Source organism: Ruditapes philippinarum, unplaced genomic scaffold (genome assembly GCF_026571515.1).
Source record: "Ruditapes philippinarum isolate M1 unplaced genomic scaffold, ASM2657151v2 ctg6639_1_1_1_1, whole genome shotgun sequence".
NCBI classification, from domain to species: domain Eukaryota; kingdom Metazoa; phylum Mollusca; class Bivalvia; order Venerida; family Veneridae; genus Ruditapes; species Ruditapes philippinarum.
Window position 1 is genome coordinate 64643 of NW_026866494.1, and position 20184 is coordinate 84826.

The 20184-nt window shown below is 33.4% G+C and overlaps 2 protein-coding genes across 2 annotated transcripts; one reads left to right on the plus strand and one right to left on the minus strand.

Annotated features, from left to right (window-relative positions):
- Positions 1-1242: 1242 nt before the first annotated feature.
- Positions 1243-16950, plus strand: LOC132732651 (N-acetylated-alpha-linked acidic dipeptidase 2-like). Its single transcript, XM_060719122.1, has 19 exons — positions 1243-1593; positions 2006-2294; positions 4568-4690; positions 5211-5397; positions 6514-6611; positions 6903-6931; positions 7198-7293; positions 8033-8118; positions 8530-8649; positions 8998-9083; positions 9416-9479; positions 10300-10367; positions 10749-10858; positions 12002-12092; positions 12635-12724; positions 13846-14011; positions 15146-15227; positions 15727-15822; positions 16531-16950. Exons 1-19 carry the CDS (start codon positions 1301-1303, stop codon positions 16739-16741), a joined length of 2385 nt encoding a protein of 794 aa, XP_060575105.1. The 5' UTR covers positions 1243-1300; the 3' UTR covers positions 16742-16950.
- Positions 16951-17825: 875 nt separating this feature from the next.
- On the minus strand, positions 17826-19244 carry LOC132732646 (NPC intracellular cholesterol transporter 2-like; the record flags this gene model as incomplete). Its single annotated transcript, XM_060719118.1, has 3 exons — positions 17826-17969; positions 18722-18894; positions 19065-19244. Coding segments are annotated over 3 exons (440 nt in total), but the record flags the coding sequence as incomplete, so codon positions are not given.
- Between the last annotated feature and the right edge of the window lie 940 nt (positions 19245-20184).

Genomic DNA, 20184 nt, shown 5'->3' on the forward strand with positions numbered 1-20184 from the left:
GAATCGTTTTTTAATGTAACCGTTTAGATTTGTAAACAACAAAAACAACAAAACCAACGAAGAAACAAAAACAAAACACACACACGCACGCACGCACGCATGCGCGCGCACAAGCAAACAAACCAAATCGTTATCTTTTTGTTTACACAAACAGACGTCATTTTACTTGAAATATTTAATTCATCATATTAATTTGAACGAAATGCTATATATGATAAAAGTAAATGAAACGAAGATATATACATGTTAGAAAGTTATAGGAACAATTCAGCGACATTCCAATAAACCACCGTCGAGGGTGTTGATTTATCCAAAGTTGCGTCATTTCGGACAAACCGTGCGAACCAGTTAAATGTAAACGTATTAAAACAGCTATATCCGTCCGCTTAGCTATCTTCTTTTATCTTGCTGAAATAATTTGAATTAGCATACCACTATTGCTTAAATATTTCTATTTGATTTACTAGTATTTGTATTCTCTTTCCTTAATATAGAGTTCAATATCACATCGTACAAGTATAGCGGAATCCATTGTTATTGTATTCAATATCAATATCTATACTTGTAAAGTACAATATAATACTAGTCGCACACGATTCCTTGCATTTGTTTTGAAGCTTGGAGATCTTTACCCACAGAGCTTTTATTTTTCCAAATGCATATCAATTGTAGTTGATTGCAATAGAATTTAAAAGTGCATTTTCGTGATATAATTTCCTGAAATGTAAGGAAGCGGTCCGAGGGTAGCAGGGACTTTAGATACTGTTAGAAATTATCTGAGCCGTGTCATGAAAAAAACAACAGAATGGGTTTGCGACCAGCATGGATCTAGACCAGCCTGCGCACCCGCGCAGTCTGATCAGGATCCATGCTGTTCTGTTCGCGCTTACAAACCCTATTACAAGTAGAAAAACTGATAGCGAACAACATGGATCCTGATCAGACTTCGCGGATGCTCAGGCTGGTCTGTATCTATGCTGGTCGCAAACCCATTATGTTGGTTTTGTCGTGACGCGGCTCAATCCTTTCATAATGATTATCAAGAGTCTCTTACAAAAAAAACTAAACTGCTGGGTACCATATGAACGCTTTTGACGCGACACAGTCTGTATTATGAAGATTAATACTAAAAACCTCAAACCAATAGCACACACAGTCGTAAACTTGAACAATTTTACAACTTAATGACACTTGAACACTTCCTGAATATTTGTATATGTGCTCCTACACACACAATAATTTGCTTCAATACATTAATGCCATGTTCTTCCTCCCAAACAGGTGATTCTAAATTAACAAAATGTCTAGGAAATTTTTTAATTTTTCTGATACTGATGAGGGTAATAAAAAAACAAAATCCTATAGGCACATCATTGTGGTAGTGTTAGTACTGTGTATTTCCTTTGTTATCGGACTTTTAATTGGTCATTTCGGAATAGAAAAAGATTCCAATTCTTCAAAAGAAGGTACACATAGTGGTGATGGCGTTTTTCTTCCGGGAGTACCGGAAGCGATTGTAAGAGACGCTGACCCGACTGTGAGTGATTGGATTTTGAAAGAACTAAATGCAGAAAGGATTCGGGAGAATCTTAGGTTTGTGTGTTTTAAATTAAAAAGAAAACAACAACAGTACGTTGCTCGTCGTTTTCATCTTTACTGTATATGGTTATGTTGATTTATTATTCAACAAACTAAATTTTCTCAACATTAATTGCTTAAACAATACTAACTAGATTGTTTTGAAAGTGTACGTTTGGTCGAAAATAATGTTTTTTTCCAACTTGAATTTTAGAATAGAAAATAAAGAAATCACAAACCGATGAATAGTAAAATCATACTTAATGATAAAGAGAATCTAATTGAACGAACCGTCCATAATTGTTGTGAACAACAGTTTTCTCTTGACCCAGTAGGTAGTGGAGGTTACGCACGTATTCAATTCGAGCTGTTTAAACGTGTTCATTTTGACATTTTCTCTGTACAATCACACTGATAACTATTTTAGGAACCTGGTAAGTAGTCCACATGTAGCAGGTACAGCTCGTGACTTCGAACAAGCAAACGATATTCGAAAATTCTGGTTGGACGTCGGCCTAGATGTCGCTGAAACAACACCGTATGACATATTACTGTCTTACCCAGATGACGTCAAACCTAATCTTCTTAAAGTTTTAAATTCGACGTCAGAAATAGTGCTGCAGTCTCCAGATAACGAGCTTAATTTGACAAGTGAAGAAAAACCTTGGGATTTTCCTTTTCCGTATCTCGGATACTCTGGGAATGGAACAGTCCAGGTAAGGTTCTTTTTATACGCCTGTTTGAAAAAAGAAACGGCACTTATTAAAAGATCGCCCTTAGCCACCATTAACCACCATTAACATGTGCACCATTAGCACATGAACTAGATTTCCTGGTCAAAGGTCAAGGTTAAACTTAGAGGTCAAAGGTTAACTTATTTGCTTGTCCCTAGCGAAACTTCTACTTGCATTGAAGGATTTCTATAGAACTTTTCTACATTTTGAACAATTTGCTGTGCATTTATATTGGCACATGCAAATATCCAAGGTCAGATAAGAAAATGAAAATGAGCCCTTTAGTCCCCATGAATTAAGATATTTTACTCTAAACGTTCACTTTTATGAAACTAGAGCACTTGTAATGGGCATATTGTGTGATAATAACATTCTTGTTTTTTAATCGTTAATGTGTTGTTGATCTAATGTTTTTTTTCTGTTGCTTCGATATCAGATGATTCCATTACTAGTGTTGGTGGTTGCACATAACACTTTCTCTCTTGAACAGACCAATTAACCGAGTCTGAAAAATTAATGTCTGCAAACTATTTGACAAAGACCAAATGGATAACTCGTCGGGCAAGTAATCTCCGGATCTGTAGCTACGTAGACTTTACCCAGACCAGGACAAGCCATTGATTTTGTTAGCAAATACCTTTACACACATTGCTCGGTACTTGTTTGTTCCAGGTAATCTTAAGAACTGAAAGATACAAATCTGTATAAACTAAATATTTGCTTTGTTTAAATTTGCCCTAGAGGAGATTCCCCTTTTTCAGATTCACATTCCGGCATGACGTTAGTCTATACATTTTAAGCAATCATAGTTTGGGGACCTTTCTAGTCAAAATTTGTCAGAGTTAAATCGTATACATATACACGCACGTATTAGTTACCCGCACACCAGAGCATATCCATTGTTTTGCTCATATTTCTGGGGTTAACTCATTTTGACGACAGGGAAAGGGATATCGATAGAAAAATCATAGTCTAATGCTCGTACTTTGATTCCTTTTTTCTGGGGTTTAATATTGTAACGACAGGGAACGTGTTTTTATACAAAAGAGAAAGGATAGAAAAACACTCGTCAATATGATTTATACTCGTACAAATCAGATAGCCTCGTGTTTCGATGCTCTTTCTATTACTAACTTGTTCAAAAATGTGGGTATCCTGTCATATACCATTTCGTGTGGCAATAAACGTGAACGTCAAGTGAGCTGTGAGCTATGTGTAAACATCTAAATGTCAAATGTCGCACTTAACTCCTAAATTTTGCTTGTAAATCAACAAGCTCGTCAGTGAATACCATATATTTATAATGATATTCATCAAGTTGACTATAAATCTTTGTAATCTTAAGTATGACATCTGTTCATTCTCTTGTTTTTAATCGCGAGTCATTCCAAACACAGTTTCAGTTACTTTAAAACATTTTTATCTTATAGATATTGTAGTGTTACACCCCAGTTACACAGAGCCATCGGTGGTTGATCGGTAGTTTTTTTAGTCAAATTATGGAGTGAACCGATGGCAACGTATTTATCACCGATATCACCTATTGGTCACCTGTTTTCCACCTATCAACTGCTAATGGGGAAAGATAAGTTTCATCGGTGAAAAATTACCGATTGGGATTATTAAACACGTTTAAAATTCTCGATCGGTGAAAATATTTTAAAAATAACCGACGGCAACCTTTACCACGAGATGTGCAAGCTCTTAATCACCGATATCACCGATCGGACAAAGATAACCAAATATGAATCACCGGCCATATCTGACGGAAAGTGTTTAACCACTGATGACTAGCTATCAAACACCGATTAATCAGCGTTACGCCCGATTTATAGCTCCGATTTACAAACGATAAAAACCAAAAGTATTTCAGCATTCAATCATCGACCCATTCCCGTTTAGGTTTGCTTTTTGTCACCGATGGCCGTTTACACAGAAAACCAGAAATAAAATCACGCATGACAACCGATCATAACAGCGAGTAAATTTAAAATTTAATGACCGATTGGGGACCGACCGTCTGTGTTACTGGGCCAAATAGAATATCCCAAGTCCCAAGCAAGATCTACCTACTTTTATAGAAGATTTGCACGAGAACACAATATGAAATCTGGTTATTTGAAAACGCTAACAACAACAAACAGTAACTTTAATTTAACCTAAAATTACCTTAAAATTTGGATACGGGTTGTATCCCCGACTTACATTTTTATGTTAACTGATGTTATATACATATATATTTTTTTATAAATCAGGGACGCATAGTTTATGTAAATTATGCGCGGACGGAGGACTTTGATTACCTAGAGGCAAATAAAGTTGATGTCAGTAGGTGCATTGTTTTAGCACGATATGGTAAAGGTGGTCGCTCTGGAAAGGTTGTTATTATATAATTTGTTACTAGTATAAGATATTATTCTTCCATAGAAATTTAGTTCCACTTAAGTATGATTATTAGGTGTAGGTGTTTGATAACAAAGATATATTTACACAGATTATGTATTTTGATTTTATTTTCTCAAACAACATTTTTGTTCATAACTTAAAACATCTGAAATTGAGAAAATACATGTAGTTATATTTCGGTACAGGATTTCATATTTGCTAAAACATCATATGATTTTTCAAACAATCTTGTTGCCAGTGCATAACATGCTATTTGTTATTTATGTATAATAAAATATCATACATGTTCGTTGGATTATGTAAAAAGATTTTTTTCTTATCAAAATTATATAAATTAAGTGTTGTATCATTATAGAAAGTAAAATTGAAATGTGTATATGAACGAAAAGTATTTACAGTACATATGTGATTTTATAGTCGATTATCCAACTTTTAAGGTTCATTTTATCTGGCTTAAAATTTATAACGAAATTGTGATGTTTCCATTGCAAGGTAAAACGAGCCGAGGACAGAGGTGCTATAGGTGTGATCCTGTATTCAGACCCCGCAGATTACATTGCTCCTTGGGTATCGGACGATTATTACCCGGATTCTGTATGGATACCGCCAACAGCGACCTCTCGTGGCAGCATATTTAGGGGGACCGGTGATCCACTAACTCCCGGGTATCCTGCCATTGGTAAAACTACACAAAATATTACTCTGTTATAGCTATATAACAATCAATCAATCAATCATTCATTCAATCAATCGGTCGGTTGGTCGGTCGATCAATCGATCAGTCATTAATACAGAATATTTATAAGTGATAAAATTGCACTTTATAGATTATCATCAAAAAGGAGAAATATGTTATCATTTAAAAACAGTTGTTTACTTGTAAATATACATCTTAATGATATAAAATTCAAGTTAAATTAAAAAGTAAAATTACTAAAATGATATAAAGATACAAATCATTGCGATGGAAATCTTACGATTTACAATCTTTAGGTGCTATTGTTGTTTCTATAACACTGACCATATGAATAAACAAAAAAGTATGTACATTGAGCAAAACTATTTCCTTTTAGTATGAAATAAATCGACATTTTAAAACCTGTTATATGCTTTCGCGGTACTATTAACCCATAACTTCATGAGCATTTTGTGAAAAATGGCTGTTTTCATTGAAAAGTCTCCCGTTACAAGTTCAAATTGCTATAATACTAAAAGTGCTTCAACACTAATCAAACTTGGCACAAATGTTGACTGGACCATTGCGCTTGCAACAACATGCTCTGGCTTAAATTTTCTGTTACCGTGGCAACGAGGGGACATCTCAAAATTGCCAAAAATCACTATTTTGCGTTGATTTTTTCCATTATAATTGATTTCAAAGTGCTGCAACTTCTCAATGGATTGAGATAGAGTCAAATGCTTTTCAGTGTTGGTTACACGTTACCTTATGATCAATCTGGGGTTATTTATAGCCTCTCACAAGTCCAAAATTCTCTTGGCGATGAGGGGGACTCCGCCCCCCCTTCAAACCCCCCAAACAGAAGGGGGAACATCCCCCTTCTGGCAACCCCCTGATGTATCTTTTGGTTGGGGGGCCGCGCCGAAAAAGTGGTCACTTTTTTTAACAACATTTCGCAAACAAAAACAAGTGTTAAGGGCCTAATAATGCATTTTTTCACCATTTGAGACAACAAAAAGAGGGGGGGGGGGGAGGCGTTAAAATGCGTGTATATGAAGTAATGGGTTAAAGTACGAGAGTATACGAGATTTCAGTATATATACAATGTATTTTAAGCGTCAGCATATAGGTATGATGAGACGGACGAAGAGTCACAACTACCTATGATACCTGCCATGCCGATAGGATTTCAGTTTGCTGAGAAACTTTCTAGAGTAAGATCATTTCACAGGAAAACTCGAGTTTAAAGCGAAAAAAAAATATATATTAATAAAATTGTTTCTAAAAAAATAATCAAAAAAAAAAAAATCCTTTCCATTAGAAAGGATGTTTTATTTTTTTAAACATTTTTTTTTTCATTTTAAACTTCAGTTACAGTGGTCATATATCCATTGCTATGAATAATCCTTATATTAATACAATGTATTTAAAACAAAGAAAATTTTTTTACAATAAAAGAAAAAGATATTATTTAAAAGAAAGTAAGTAATGTTGATATGCTACAGTACAGTAGATGGGGTAGGTTATATGACATGTATGTGCGCGTTACGTATCACAATATTTGTACAAATGAAATGAGAAGAAAATCAACAAAAAAACAAAACAAAAAAACAAACAAATATACAAGGATAAAATATTAACAAACTGCAAAATTGATTATTAAAGTAAATGAAAAAAAGTATTAGAAAGCTAATATTCCTTAAACCCTTTGACTATTTTTGTTTTAGTTTCATCATTTTTTTAATACGATAAGTACGTGAAGATCAATTATTTAATCATAATGTTTATTTCATATTGCAGGATGATGGGCGGGGAAGATGCGCCAAGTGGTTGGACTGGACGACTCTTGAACCAGACCTCGTACAAAATTGGTCCTGGCTTTAACGACTCTTCATTGTAATATTTTTGTTTATTTTGTTTCATAGATCAAATTCTAATTCTAACAAATATATATATATATATATAAAACTGATTGATATGTTTTAAAACTTTACAGAACTGCTTCTCAAACGGATATTTGGGAATTTGTTTTGACCGACAGACAGAAAACTGAAAAAAAACTAAAAAATAAAAATAGTCATGCCAATACTAAAACTATTTATAGGTGTATTATTTCTATTAAAGGACCGTTATACCCTATAAATGCTTTAATTTTCATTTCTCAGAAGATTTTTATTTTTCAATTACTTTGATAGTTTCCAAAAAGTTACTCATTAACTAAAAGAACCTTCTTTTTCTTCTGTTGCTGTTTTGGCAATTACTACAGTTATAGTAATTTAGTATTTTGTTTGGGAGTCAAAATACTAGTTTGCTTACATTTTGTTATTTTTATGACAAATAATTTTACATTTAGCGCTACTTTTATCAGGTACAAAGCATGTAGCATGCTCTAAAAACCACAATTTAAACATGATGAAACTCATATTTGCCCTTTCTAAAGAAATAAAAAAATATTCTTTCTGATAAATAACATTAGTTTAAAGAACTGTTCTTCAGGTTTAAAGTTTGGTAAAGCTATCTACTTCACCAGAATAAACTCACCGATTCAATACATTGAAAAAAGAATAAACTCACTGATTCAATACATTGAAAAATTTCTTGAGCGTTAAAGGCAGTTTTTGTTTTTTCATTTCAGAATGTTAGAGCTAAGTGTACACACAAGAAATGAACGGAGAATTTCTTACAATGCATTTGGAATGATACGAGGAGAGGTAGAGCCAGGTATTTTCTGTAAATCAGTTCTATAAAATAATTAAAAAATGAATTGGTCTAACAAAAAAACTACGGAAGAAATGTATTAGGATGTTGTTAGCAAGTGTGAGATACATGATCCAACATATTTGTATAGCAGAAAACAAAATATAATTGTTCATCATATAGATGTTCTTACAAAATTACAATTGTATTAACACCTTTTTTTCAAGCAGTATGTTATAAGAATATCAAAATGAAACATATATATTTTCTTATCAATATTTGAAATACTTATGGAAAAAATGTGTACATTGTAGACCAATAACTGAAAAAAATGTCATACATTTCATGCTGTATAAGGTCTATTACATATCAGTCTGTTTTTGAAAATTCTTAGGAATATCAGCACTGTACAATAAAACGTCAGCATTATTTCAGATCGGTACGTAATGCTTGGTAACCATAGGGATTCCTGGGTTTTAGGAGCCATCGACCCTTCAAGTGGTACAGCTACAATGATGGAGTTATCACGGGTACTAGGACAACTTGTCAAGGAGGGTAAATTATTTTAAAAAGAGCATAGTTGTAGATAACACTCACTTACTGTAATAAGAATTTTATAGGCTGACAAATTTGATATTTCCTGGATGTACGATAGAACTATTTCACTCCTAGTCTGCAAATACAAATGTGCTGTAAATTTCAAATAGTTTGTATGGAGTGATGGTTCTTTGACTAAAGACTTTTGGTCTATTGTACGAAAACTTTTGGCTGGGGATTGATATTTTCGAGACCATGATTGTTATGAGATATCAAATTAATAAAAATAGTTGTAGTAATAATATATATATTTCATCATTTCTTATTTAATTTAGCTAGCTCAATAATGTTCGTTTCTGTTTTAAGGTAAATGGAGGCCCCGTCGTTCTATTATATTTTGTAGCTGGGGAGCAGAAGAATTTGGGCTCATTGGCTCGACAGAATGGATCGAGGTGACTTCATGGCTTTTTTCTTTTTAGATTTAATTTTATAATTGATTTCTACTATTTATTAATTTTTATCAGCTGCTTGGTGACAATATGCGCTTTTATTGACACTGTGTGTCAATTGGAACTTTATTTGAAGATTCTTTGGTAACTGAACAGTAAAACATGGATCCATTCATATTACGTGTTACCTATACAGTAGCAAAACTTCTGTCATGCCAGGGAAACTTAGACCTAACTTTTTTATAATTATGCTTCATTTACCTTAATATCTTATACATATATAACATGGGTTATAAGTGACATTTACTTATTAAAAGAAATACATGTACTTTCAGGAAAACAGCAATGTGCTAGATTTCCGATCTGTGGCGTACATTAATATGGACATAGCAGTCACTGGTCAGTACATACATTAATACGAAATAAATAGATTCAATTATTTGACCAAAACCACAAAATAAATACATTGACATGTATTATAAATTAATGAGCAACCATAACGATTATGTTCTTCAGTTACTATCTTTTATTATCTTAAATTCTTAAGTGCTTGTGAACTGGATTTGTAAGTGAAATTAACCCTTTAAGCACCTATAGAGCAGGAGCATCAACGCAAGAATACCTTGCTTTTTTAACCGCCTTTGTGGCCGAGGGGTTAGAGTCGATGACTTCTATTCCAGTTACCTCTCCAGGAACGATGGTTAGGAAACTATGAAATACTGTTGGGAAAAGGCGTAAAATGAAACAAACAAACCTTGCCTTTTTAACATTTCTCTTTTATTTTTTGGGAATAACTCCTTGCAATTTTACATTTTGGTATGTTAGCAATTGTCTTTGATATACTATCTCCTTATTAAAGATAATCAACCTTGATTATAAATACAAATTTAGTCACCATTTTGTCAAATTTTAATCCTTATTCTGTTCGAACCTGACGTGAAAAACCTTTACCACTAGTTACTTTCTGTACTTTCTGGCAAACGAACACTGCCTTTTAACCTGGACAAATTGCATTGTATGTATTCATGTTCTACGCACGAGGCCCATAATCCGAAGTTACTATACGAAAATAGGCGATGTTTTATGTCGCTAACATTTTGTATCGTAAAACTTACATCCTAATTGGACGTTCCAAATTTAAAGCAGGATATGGCCATTATATAAATTCAGCAGGTTTTAGGGTATAACAATGCTGGTTAATGTTTTGATGTATATTCAGGAAATTATTCTATTCGTGGTCTTGGAAGTCCTCCAGTTTTCTCCGCCATGTATCGAGCAGCACAAAAGGTAAGATCAAACTTTCTTATGTACTTTCTACAAATATCAGGGTCTTTTGACTTTGTTCCTTAAAATCATGTCCTTAATGACCTCTCTGCTTGTCAATGCACGCAACTAGCATCGATGTCTTTCTACTTATGGTACATGTACATAAATAAAACTTAGATTACATCGATATTGTTAGAAATATTTATTATGTTACACTCTGGGTACTGTAGACGAGTATTGAATTGAATCTGTCTGTACATCCAGTTAGTGATAAAATGTACGACTGGGCCCAAAAAATGTAAACAGGGAAATATGTTAACAGAGAAACTAATTCAATTTTTTTTGACTAAATGGTTTTGTACGAGTATAAAGCTAGTTAATAACATTAGTAGTCATTTACAGGTTCCAAATCCAAACACGAGCGATACCGAGCACCCAACGGTTTACGACACATGGAAGGCGAGGAGAACGCTAAATAACCCGGAGGATGGTTCCAGTCTTAATATTCCAAAGTATAATTATAATGGTTGCATATATCTTTGAGATAAGAGAAATATATTACACGGACCCAGACGTCGACAGAATAGCAAACATATCTGTGTTATATAGTTGTTAGAATTTATAATTATTGTCGTCTGCTTAAAATATTTTTGTACAGTACTAGTATTGGCTAAAGCCATAATTATGATCTACATTGTGTTGGTGCGCCGTAAAACCAAACCAAACAATCAATTATTGGCTAAACTTGTTAGCAGAAGATAAGCAATTTAGACATGTAAGAAGGAATATCGGTTTCAGCTATATTGCAACAAATCTATGAAAATTTGAACAAAACAGCTAGTTAATGAGTCATTTTATCATATTAAGCTCGATTTAGAATTGGCCTTACCTTGCTACTTTTTGTGACTTTCAAGGACCAGATTAGAACATACAAAAACATGCCGACTGACCTTTTTTAGGGCAATTTTTAATACCGGAAGTGCCATATGATCTACACTGTGTTGGTGCGCTGGAAAACCAAAGACAACAAAAAAAAGTTGGCGAAACTCGTTAGCAGAAGATTAACAATTTAGACATGTAAGAAAGAATACCGATTTCATCGGTATTGCAACAAATCTATTAAAATTTGGACAAAACAGTAATAAGTCAATTCACCATAAACTCGATTTAGAATTGGCCTTACCCTAGCTACTTTTTTGTGACTTTCAAGGACCAGATTTGTACCGGAAAGACTAAAGATACAACAAACATGCCGACTGGCCTCTTTTAGGGGCATTTTTTAATACCGGAAGTGTCTGTAATTGACGAAATTAAACGAGCTATCAATTTATGGCAGGTTAAATATAAAATATTCTTGTTTGAATTTTTTTTTTATATTTTTACCTTGAAACAAGTTTACAACTTATCTATAAATTTCATTTGAGCCGCGTCACGACAAAACCAACATAGTGGGATTGCGACCAGCATGGATCCAGACCAGCCTGCGTATCCGCGCAGTCTGATCAGGATCCATGCTGTTGGCTTACCAACTCTATTACAAGTGGAGAAACTGATAGCGAACATGCGCAGGCTGGTCTGGATCCATGCTTGTCGCAATCCTACTATGTTGGTTTTGTCATGACGCTGCTTAAATTTCATTTCTTAATTTGATAAAGAATCAGCTCTCCTGGTGCTGGTAGTGACTATGGTACGTTTCAGATACGAGCTGGTATACCTTGTGCAGACTTTCGATATGATCAAGACTATGTAAGTATGGTAAATTACAAAGAATACATGAGTTTCCGTTAGTTATTCCCGCATATAAATATGTTTATGAAAATTTAGAATGAATTTATTGTTAAAATAAAAAATATGGGCATTTTACAGTTGATCCTATTTTTGAGCTTGGTCCTTAAATTGATCCTTATTTTGATCTCATTATTTTTGTTTTGTATTGCTGTTTCTGTAACAAGGGTTGTTTCTTTGGAAAACAGCACATGTTTACATTTTGTTTATGTACAAAATAAGTTCATAAGTTTTATTTTCATACGATTCAAGCAGATGCTTAGTTCATTACTTTGTAGAAGGCATAGTTTTATTTCGCACTCATAAAATCAAGCATATCATTTCAGATATTTTATTACACTATTTGATAAAAAGAATCAGGCAGTGAAATTGTCGGAATGACATTTAAATTTGAATATCATATTACACATTGACAATGATTCAAGGCCCGCAATACTTATATAATTATGACATATTTTGATATATTGACTTTAACTAAAATGCTGTAATTTTAATATTTGCAGGCAGGGGAGGGAATCCTGTTTTACCCTCTTTACCACACGAGTTACGAGACTTTCTACGCCGTAGATGAACTGATTGATCCAGGATTTGTTGTAAGATAATACATCTATTGGAAAAATTACAATGGACATAATGTTGTCTCTTAGTTTTATATGCTGTACATTGTATGCTTTCTTGAATTGATACTCAAAGACATTGCTTATTACCAAAGGTATTGACAAATGTTTTTCAGTTTTTCAACCTTGCAGAAAATATGTAAGACTCGTCACTTTTTTCATTTCGTTAAATAACAAAATCATTGTTTAAACACGGATTTAATAAAAAACTATTGTTAAAATAAAAGTTAAAAATAACAAAAATGTCAATTCGGCTTTTAGTGGCCAAGTTTCGCTTTTGCAGGATATCAGTATAATTGTGTAAATGTTAACGAAACTGTCAGCAACATAAGCATTATCGTGATGAATATCGCACAGAAAATGGCGACTTTAACCAAATAAATACGTCATGTTCTTTGTAAGGGGGCAGGGGACCTAAAAATGAACAATTTTGTATTTCAGTGTGACCAGAAACACAATTCCAAATATTTCAAAATCTGTTTTACAGGCAGATAACCAGTTGCACAGGATTATTCAATGATATATGACATACATTGAAGAAAATAATAGTTTGCATGCATTGCTCCTTCAAAAAATGACTGACAGCAATTTATATTTACCCCCACCCAGCCAAAATCACACCTAAAATATACCAATATGGGCAATCTTCATGAAGGTGCAGCATACTCCAGAATCCGCCCGATTCCTTTAAAAATATCAGTAACACGCAGTGCAAGCTATGGCATTTTCAGAAATGACCAATAAAGTGTCTGTCATACGTTTAGATTTTTCACAAAATTTATCTGAAATTTCTTACTTGTTTGGCGCCAACTGTCAAAGCTTGATTTTTAACTTTTTCACCTCCATTCGGAGAGTCAGAAATACATATAAAGCTACCAAAATGCTTAGTTTCGGGTAAAAACCCAAAAATACTTCTCATTTCCTACACACAAACAAGAAAGAATTACAATGACAGAGAAATATCAGAAGTTATCAGTACCTTCAAAACACCATGTCTGAGTTATAAAAAAATTTGACCGGGGCCATCATTCGAATATGTCCCCTGCCCCCTAAGTGTTGATGAAATTTACGAAAAACTTTGTCGTAATTTGTTTCAGTTACACTCTACGATAGGGAAGATGTCTGGCGAACTTCTCAGGGACCTTGCCGACTCCAAGATTATACCTTTCAATATGTCCGACTACGGACTGTTTCTAGAGCATTATACTTATGCCATGGAGAAAAATGCGTCCCAGGAGATTATAGACTACAATATAAATATAAGTAAGGATACTGTTTTTATCTCTTGACCTAGATGTTCATCTTGGTGACATACTTAATTGACCTAAGCCATGAGGTATTATTTCTCGGTACACAGTAAGAGAGACTGTGACTTGTAAGTTTATCGTAGTGTTTGAAAATACTGAAAGGTTCGATCCCGAAACCTTACCGTTTAGTACATAATCCGATCAGTTAAAAACTAGGCTGTTGTCTGTTGTTTTCTGACATATTGTAACGTTTTATTATAATTACGGTTTCGATTTTTCAAAGTAATAATTTGTTTTAGGGCCCGTCTACACCTATCCAAGTCTTGAATGCAAGTATCATATTCTCTTGTATTGCATAGTGTACCCCATAGTGCACCCTACTTAAATGAGTTTTAAAGAGAAATTATGTGACATCCAAGAAGATAATTCCTTGCAAGAAAGTTAGAACACGTTCTATTTTTCTACAAGTTTTTGGCTGTCAAGACACTGATAACACCGGTTTGACACATAACATGTGCCCCGAAGGTGTGATAGTGTTGTTTTTTTTATTATTTTCTGACTTTTTTTGTAACTGATTCGTAAATTTTAGTAAATGTATACAATATCTTGGTCAGAGGAACAGATCAATACACTGATACACAGAAGAGCAAAAAAAAAAAACACAGAAGAGCAAAAAAAAAAAAAAAAAAAAAAAAAAAAAAAAAAAAAAAGAAAAGAAAAAGAAAAGAAAAAAAAATCAGTTTTTCAAGTAGTCAAAATGGATTTTAAAATGATCAATTTATCAGCTCAAAAATATTTTTCTCACATTTTCCATTATTTTAAAAGAATGTACACATTTCAATTTCATTTACTCCATTGTTTTTTACTCGTAACTAATTGCATCATTTTCCCGCTTTTTTATTCACATATTTTACAGAAACATGATAGTATTGCAAAGACAAAGGTATAAATCCTGGGCTATCTTAATTAGACATTTCAGTAAGAATTGTGCCTGATTAAATATTGAAAGGGCCATTTATTTAGCTTATCTAAATGTGACATGTAAGAAACTTGAATAGGTGTAGACACGGCCTTAGAATGTACTGAACATTTTGAAACATGTTTTCTTTTTAGTTATTTTAGTAAATTTTTTGAAATTTTTAAATTACAGCTGAGCTCCATCGAGTGATCGACTTGTACAAAGAGGAAGCGGTCAATTTTCACAAAATTGCTAACAATGTTAATACCAACAAGTAAGCAAGAAATATACACAGCTACCCCTGGGATATTGTAAACACTGTTATCTATGAAAAATAAGAAATCGAGACTAGCATATTTCAGCATACTTCGAGGCTTATAATAATCAACGTTTAAAAGTAAAGCTCTTCTGTACTTTAGAATAACACAGAACACTTTTGAAAACTGTAGAGTTGTTATAGATTCCTAAATTAATTGCAACAGAGCCCAACAATTCTTGAAGTGAAACAACTCCAAATTTTGGTCTCCATTTACAATGATCGACTGAATTGTTCTTTGCCTTGACCTAAATTATAGACTTAAAGCAAATATTATTTTGTCGTATCCGAGCAATAGATCTTTTTGACATCATTCATTGAGCTGTCTGCGGATAATTTTGCAGTTGCGTGATTTTTAGATATAAATTCCTTTTCCAAAAGATGTTCCTATATTAAGAAGTGTTTTTATGCCAATACCATTCTTTGATGCTTCATGTTACGATTGTTAATATTTAAGCCCCGTCGACGTAAGGCGGATTAATGACCAGATGATCCAACTTGAGAGAACGTTTCTTGATCCAGCAAGTTTGCCAGGTCGGACACAGCTTTACAGGTACAAACACCCAATATTATATATTTTGAGCCGCGTCACGACAAAACCAGACAGTGCGTTTGCGACCAGCATGGATCCAGACCAGCCTGCGCATCCGCGCAGCCTGATCAGGATCCATGCTGTTCGCTTACCAACCCTATTACAAGTAGAGAAACTGATAGCGAACAACATGGATCCTGATCAGACTGCGCGGATTCGCAGGCTGGTCTGGATCCATGCTGGGCGCAAACCCATTATGTCGGTTTTGTCATGGCGCCGCTCATTTATATCTTTTTATTGCCATGATTCTATTTGTCTGACTAAGACTTTTACCTCTAGATGAATTTTGAGCCAAATTGAATAAGAAATTGACTGTTGTACTGTGAAATATTACCAAAATTATGTATTAGATTTTAGAAATTTATTGGCGATTTGAAAGTTTATTTTTAATGAAGTTATTAAGCAGTGAAATCAATTATGGTACCCTGCCCTTGCACACGTTTATGTAAAATGATATATTTTGGTATGTTCATTTAAAGTTACAAACATTTATACAGGTATTCGTGTAGTAATGTCGGTGTAACTTAAGAAACAAACAAACAAACAACCAACCACAACAACAACCACAACAACAAAAACACACAGTCAAAAACATAACAAAAAAAAAACAACAAAAATCCCAAAAACAAAAACAAATAAACATAAAGTAATATGTATTTTAACTTTTAGACATTTGATTCACTCCACGCCGCAAAACAGCGCAATTCCCGAGGCAAGTTTTCCGGGGATGCAAGACGCTATATACAAGCTACGTCAAGAACCCGACAACCCTGATTTTATACGGGAACTTCAGCACCATTTCTCCGTGCTTGTCTTCACAATCCAGGCAGCTGCTTATAGTCTTAAAGATTCAACCGAGTTCTTCCGAAATACCATGTAAAGAAACTTTTTCCGGGATTGTTGGAAAAAAAACCTGCTTGATTTAGCTCGGCTCATTATACAGATTTGGCTGTACGTGTGGCTTGCAGTATACCTTTTGTGAAACGTATTTTCTCTTTTTTTATTTTCAACCAAAATGTATTTAGAAGTTTCATTTTAATTTTAATCATTTGTAGATATACTGTTAATGATAATTAAAATAATGTAAGAATGGCATTTTCGGTCTCTTTTCTTTGTCATTTACCAATTGCATCAACTGAACTGTTATATCCCCGTTTGTTTATAAGGTGTTAAATTACCTCTAAAATTAAACCATATACGTTTGCCTATCGTAACAACGGAAGATTTTCATAGTATGCAAAATTTTCAGCCATTTAAGATAAAGATAATGGTTTATTTGATAACTTACTTAAATGTCTATTTACACGTGACTGTCGACTGAAATATAGAAACCAGTCTGAAAATTGGCGGTCAAACGACGGTCGGTGTATTTGTTGGACGTCACAAAATAAGAACAGGTTCAGCTGTAATTTAAAGGCTTGTAAGGTTAAATTTTAATGAAGTGTCCAAATTTGGGGTCGGAACAGTAGTCAATTTGCGTGTTTGATTTTACAAGTTTAAAACAAGACCAAACGGTCGTATACAATTCAAATAGTTGTAAATATATAACCTTAAAACAGTATTTATATATAAAATCAAATTCGTTATAATATAAGTGCCTTCATTTACATTATTAGTTGATTAAATAATACAAATGTTTGTAGTCACGTAACAAAATATAACTCTACTTCCAGGATCATCTCTCCACCGCATGATACATGCCAGTAAGGCATTCCGAAAAGCTCCTTCGTTTTGATTTCATTGATTTAATTGATTGTAATAATTGCTTTGTCTGTTTAACAAAAGTTGACACTCTTTCTATTGCATTATGTGTTGCATTTTAAAGTAATGCGCTATGTGCATTGCCATGAATCAATTTTAATTGACAGCAATAGGTTTACACTTTTAAGCATAAACGTTTTTTCTTCACTTTCATGCCAGATTTTTTGTGAAGAAGGATATAAGTGAACAATACACTGGACAAGCAATATTATATTTTCTATTTGTAACAATTGTATAATGTTTCAAAGTTTCATTGCTTATTAACTAATAATACTTAATCCAGTAGCGAAGCAGAATATATCAGCACCATGCTCATCTTTTAACTCCCATCTTGCGGTAACTTTTAACTGTAAAAAGAAAGATACGGACCATTAGGATTGCAAAGTTGGACACCGGCATTTATTGTGGCTGATTTCTTCCATTTCGTGTCTTCGCCTGTCAAAAGTCTAAGGAGTCAACTTTTGAAGGAGACGACACGAAGACACGCCATATGTTATCAAATTATCGTTATTTCGCCTAAAATGTATCGGCACGTGAAATGGCAGATATCTGCTACCACATTAATTAGTTTTACACACAGTAGAATGGTCATCCTGTCTTTCGATTAGAAGACCATGTTACTTTCGATCACTGTACTTTTCTTGGGAGCCTATATTTTTAACTTGTACCTTCCTTGCGAATACATGAAGTAGACTCTTAAATAATACTGTGTTTCATGCAGATAATAATTTTTTGCCCTTTTGGGGCCCAAGATTGTGTTTTTTAAATATTAAAAAAAATTTTTTTTCAATTTATAAAGTATTTCCCCAAAAAATTTTTTTACTTTCCCATAAATTCAAAGTTTTTTTTCTTTCGACATATGACATAATTTTATGTTCTACAATTAATTTAACATTTATTACTACGGAGATATAGCATTGGTGTTATAGCGGACTGACTTCGTTTAATTAATCAAACCACATTTGTAACTAAGTAAGTCCGCAATGAACTTCGTAAACTTTCTTTTATTTCCGTTTAACTTAAAAATGCGTATTTGTACGAGTCAGGAAAACAAACTTACATATTTACAGCAATATAAATATATATACCAAATACTTACACTTGGAGCAAATGAGGGGCATGTCATTGTTTGTCTATAGATATATGTGTTTCCAGCAATCATCGGACATGTTACACTTTTAATACAAGCATTCTCTGGAGTTAATGGAAATGGAACTTGAAGAAATCCTAGTCCACCGTGTAACACATTGTGGGCCTCATTAATATCTCGTGCTGGAATTATCAAAAAAATCATAAAACATCATAATCAAATATACATGTATTTGGCGTTGCATGAGTTACTATTTCACCAAAATGCTCACTGTAATATTTTTTCTTCTTTTTTTTTTAAATTTCAAAGTTGTATGTTGCTAGGAAAAATGATTGTGTTAAAGTATGCTTACTTGTTGTAAAGTTAACTTGCACCGTATAGTCTGCACCTTTATGTACTACACACGGTTCTTTGTCACATTGTTCTACACGAATCGAGTTGATATGGGCATCTTTAGATCCTACAATAGAAATAAATGTCGCAATGGATATAACAGAAGTTGAAACTATACCGACAAGTAATATATTACACCCTTACACCCAATTTACAGTTCCTTGTTTAGAATACGGTAATAGTTTCTGAGGGTAAATCTCTAGCTCCTCATTGCTGTATTTTTGAAGGTTATAACACATAAGCTTACATATATATGAATTCAGGAAGCTGTCGCACTCGGCTAGTTTACAAAAGGTCGATGAATCTGTTTGGTTTCACGTTCATGCCAGTGTACGATTGACATCTAAAATCTCACCGACCAGTGATGCTATCATCGTTATGAACAGTGGACTATGATAGCCACTATTCCCATGCCTTTAATACTAATATATGACGTTTGCAGTGTGGGTGTCAATACAAACCAAACAAAAAGTGCATTTGTGAATCTTAGTACCCTATTATTCAGTAATGTTACAATACAAGAGTCTTCTACACAAAAATATTATTTGTAAATTTTATACGTGAATTTAACAGTCATTTTTAGAACAGAGACATAATGAATTGAATTATTACGGCTATATGAAAGTCAATACATTTTAGAAAAAATAACTAGAAAAATAATTAAACATTTCAATTAAAATGTTAATATTAGTATGTGTAATCTTACCACCAGTCGTGAACTGTAATTGAATATTTCCGACAACGAACGCTACGCTGAGAAAAAAAACAAGCTACCTTAAACATCATGATTGTTAAACGTTAGAAATATTTGTTCACAGCGAAAGTTATCATTAAGTTTATCTCTTTTATAGTATAGCAGTTATCCAACTTTTTATATAACACCGCCTGATAAACGAACACTTTTCAAAGGTCATCTAAAACAAGGGTAATATATAGATCACAATTGGTGGCGCCATGATATTTCCACATCGTACCATCTACTTCTCTCGTAAATTCAGTAGCACAAAGGTTCAGTATTTGTAACGATAGTGAACATGTTTGCATCGTAAGATTTTCATAATAAAGATGTTCCTCTTTAT

Coding starts and splice junctions, on each gene's coding strand:
- LOC132732651 (XM_060719122.1), top strand. CDS start 1,301: ATGTCTAGGAAATTTTTTAATTTTTCTGATACTGATGAGGGTAATAAA. Junction 1,594..2,005: donor AGGATTCGGGAGAATCTTAG/GTTTGTGTGTTT, acceptor TAACTATTTTAG/GAACCTGGTAAGTAGTCCAC. Junction 9,084..9,415: donor GCTCGACAGAATGGATCGAG/GTGACTTCATGG, acceptor ATGTACTTTCAG/GAAAACAGCAATGTGCTAGA.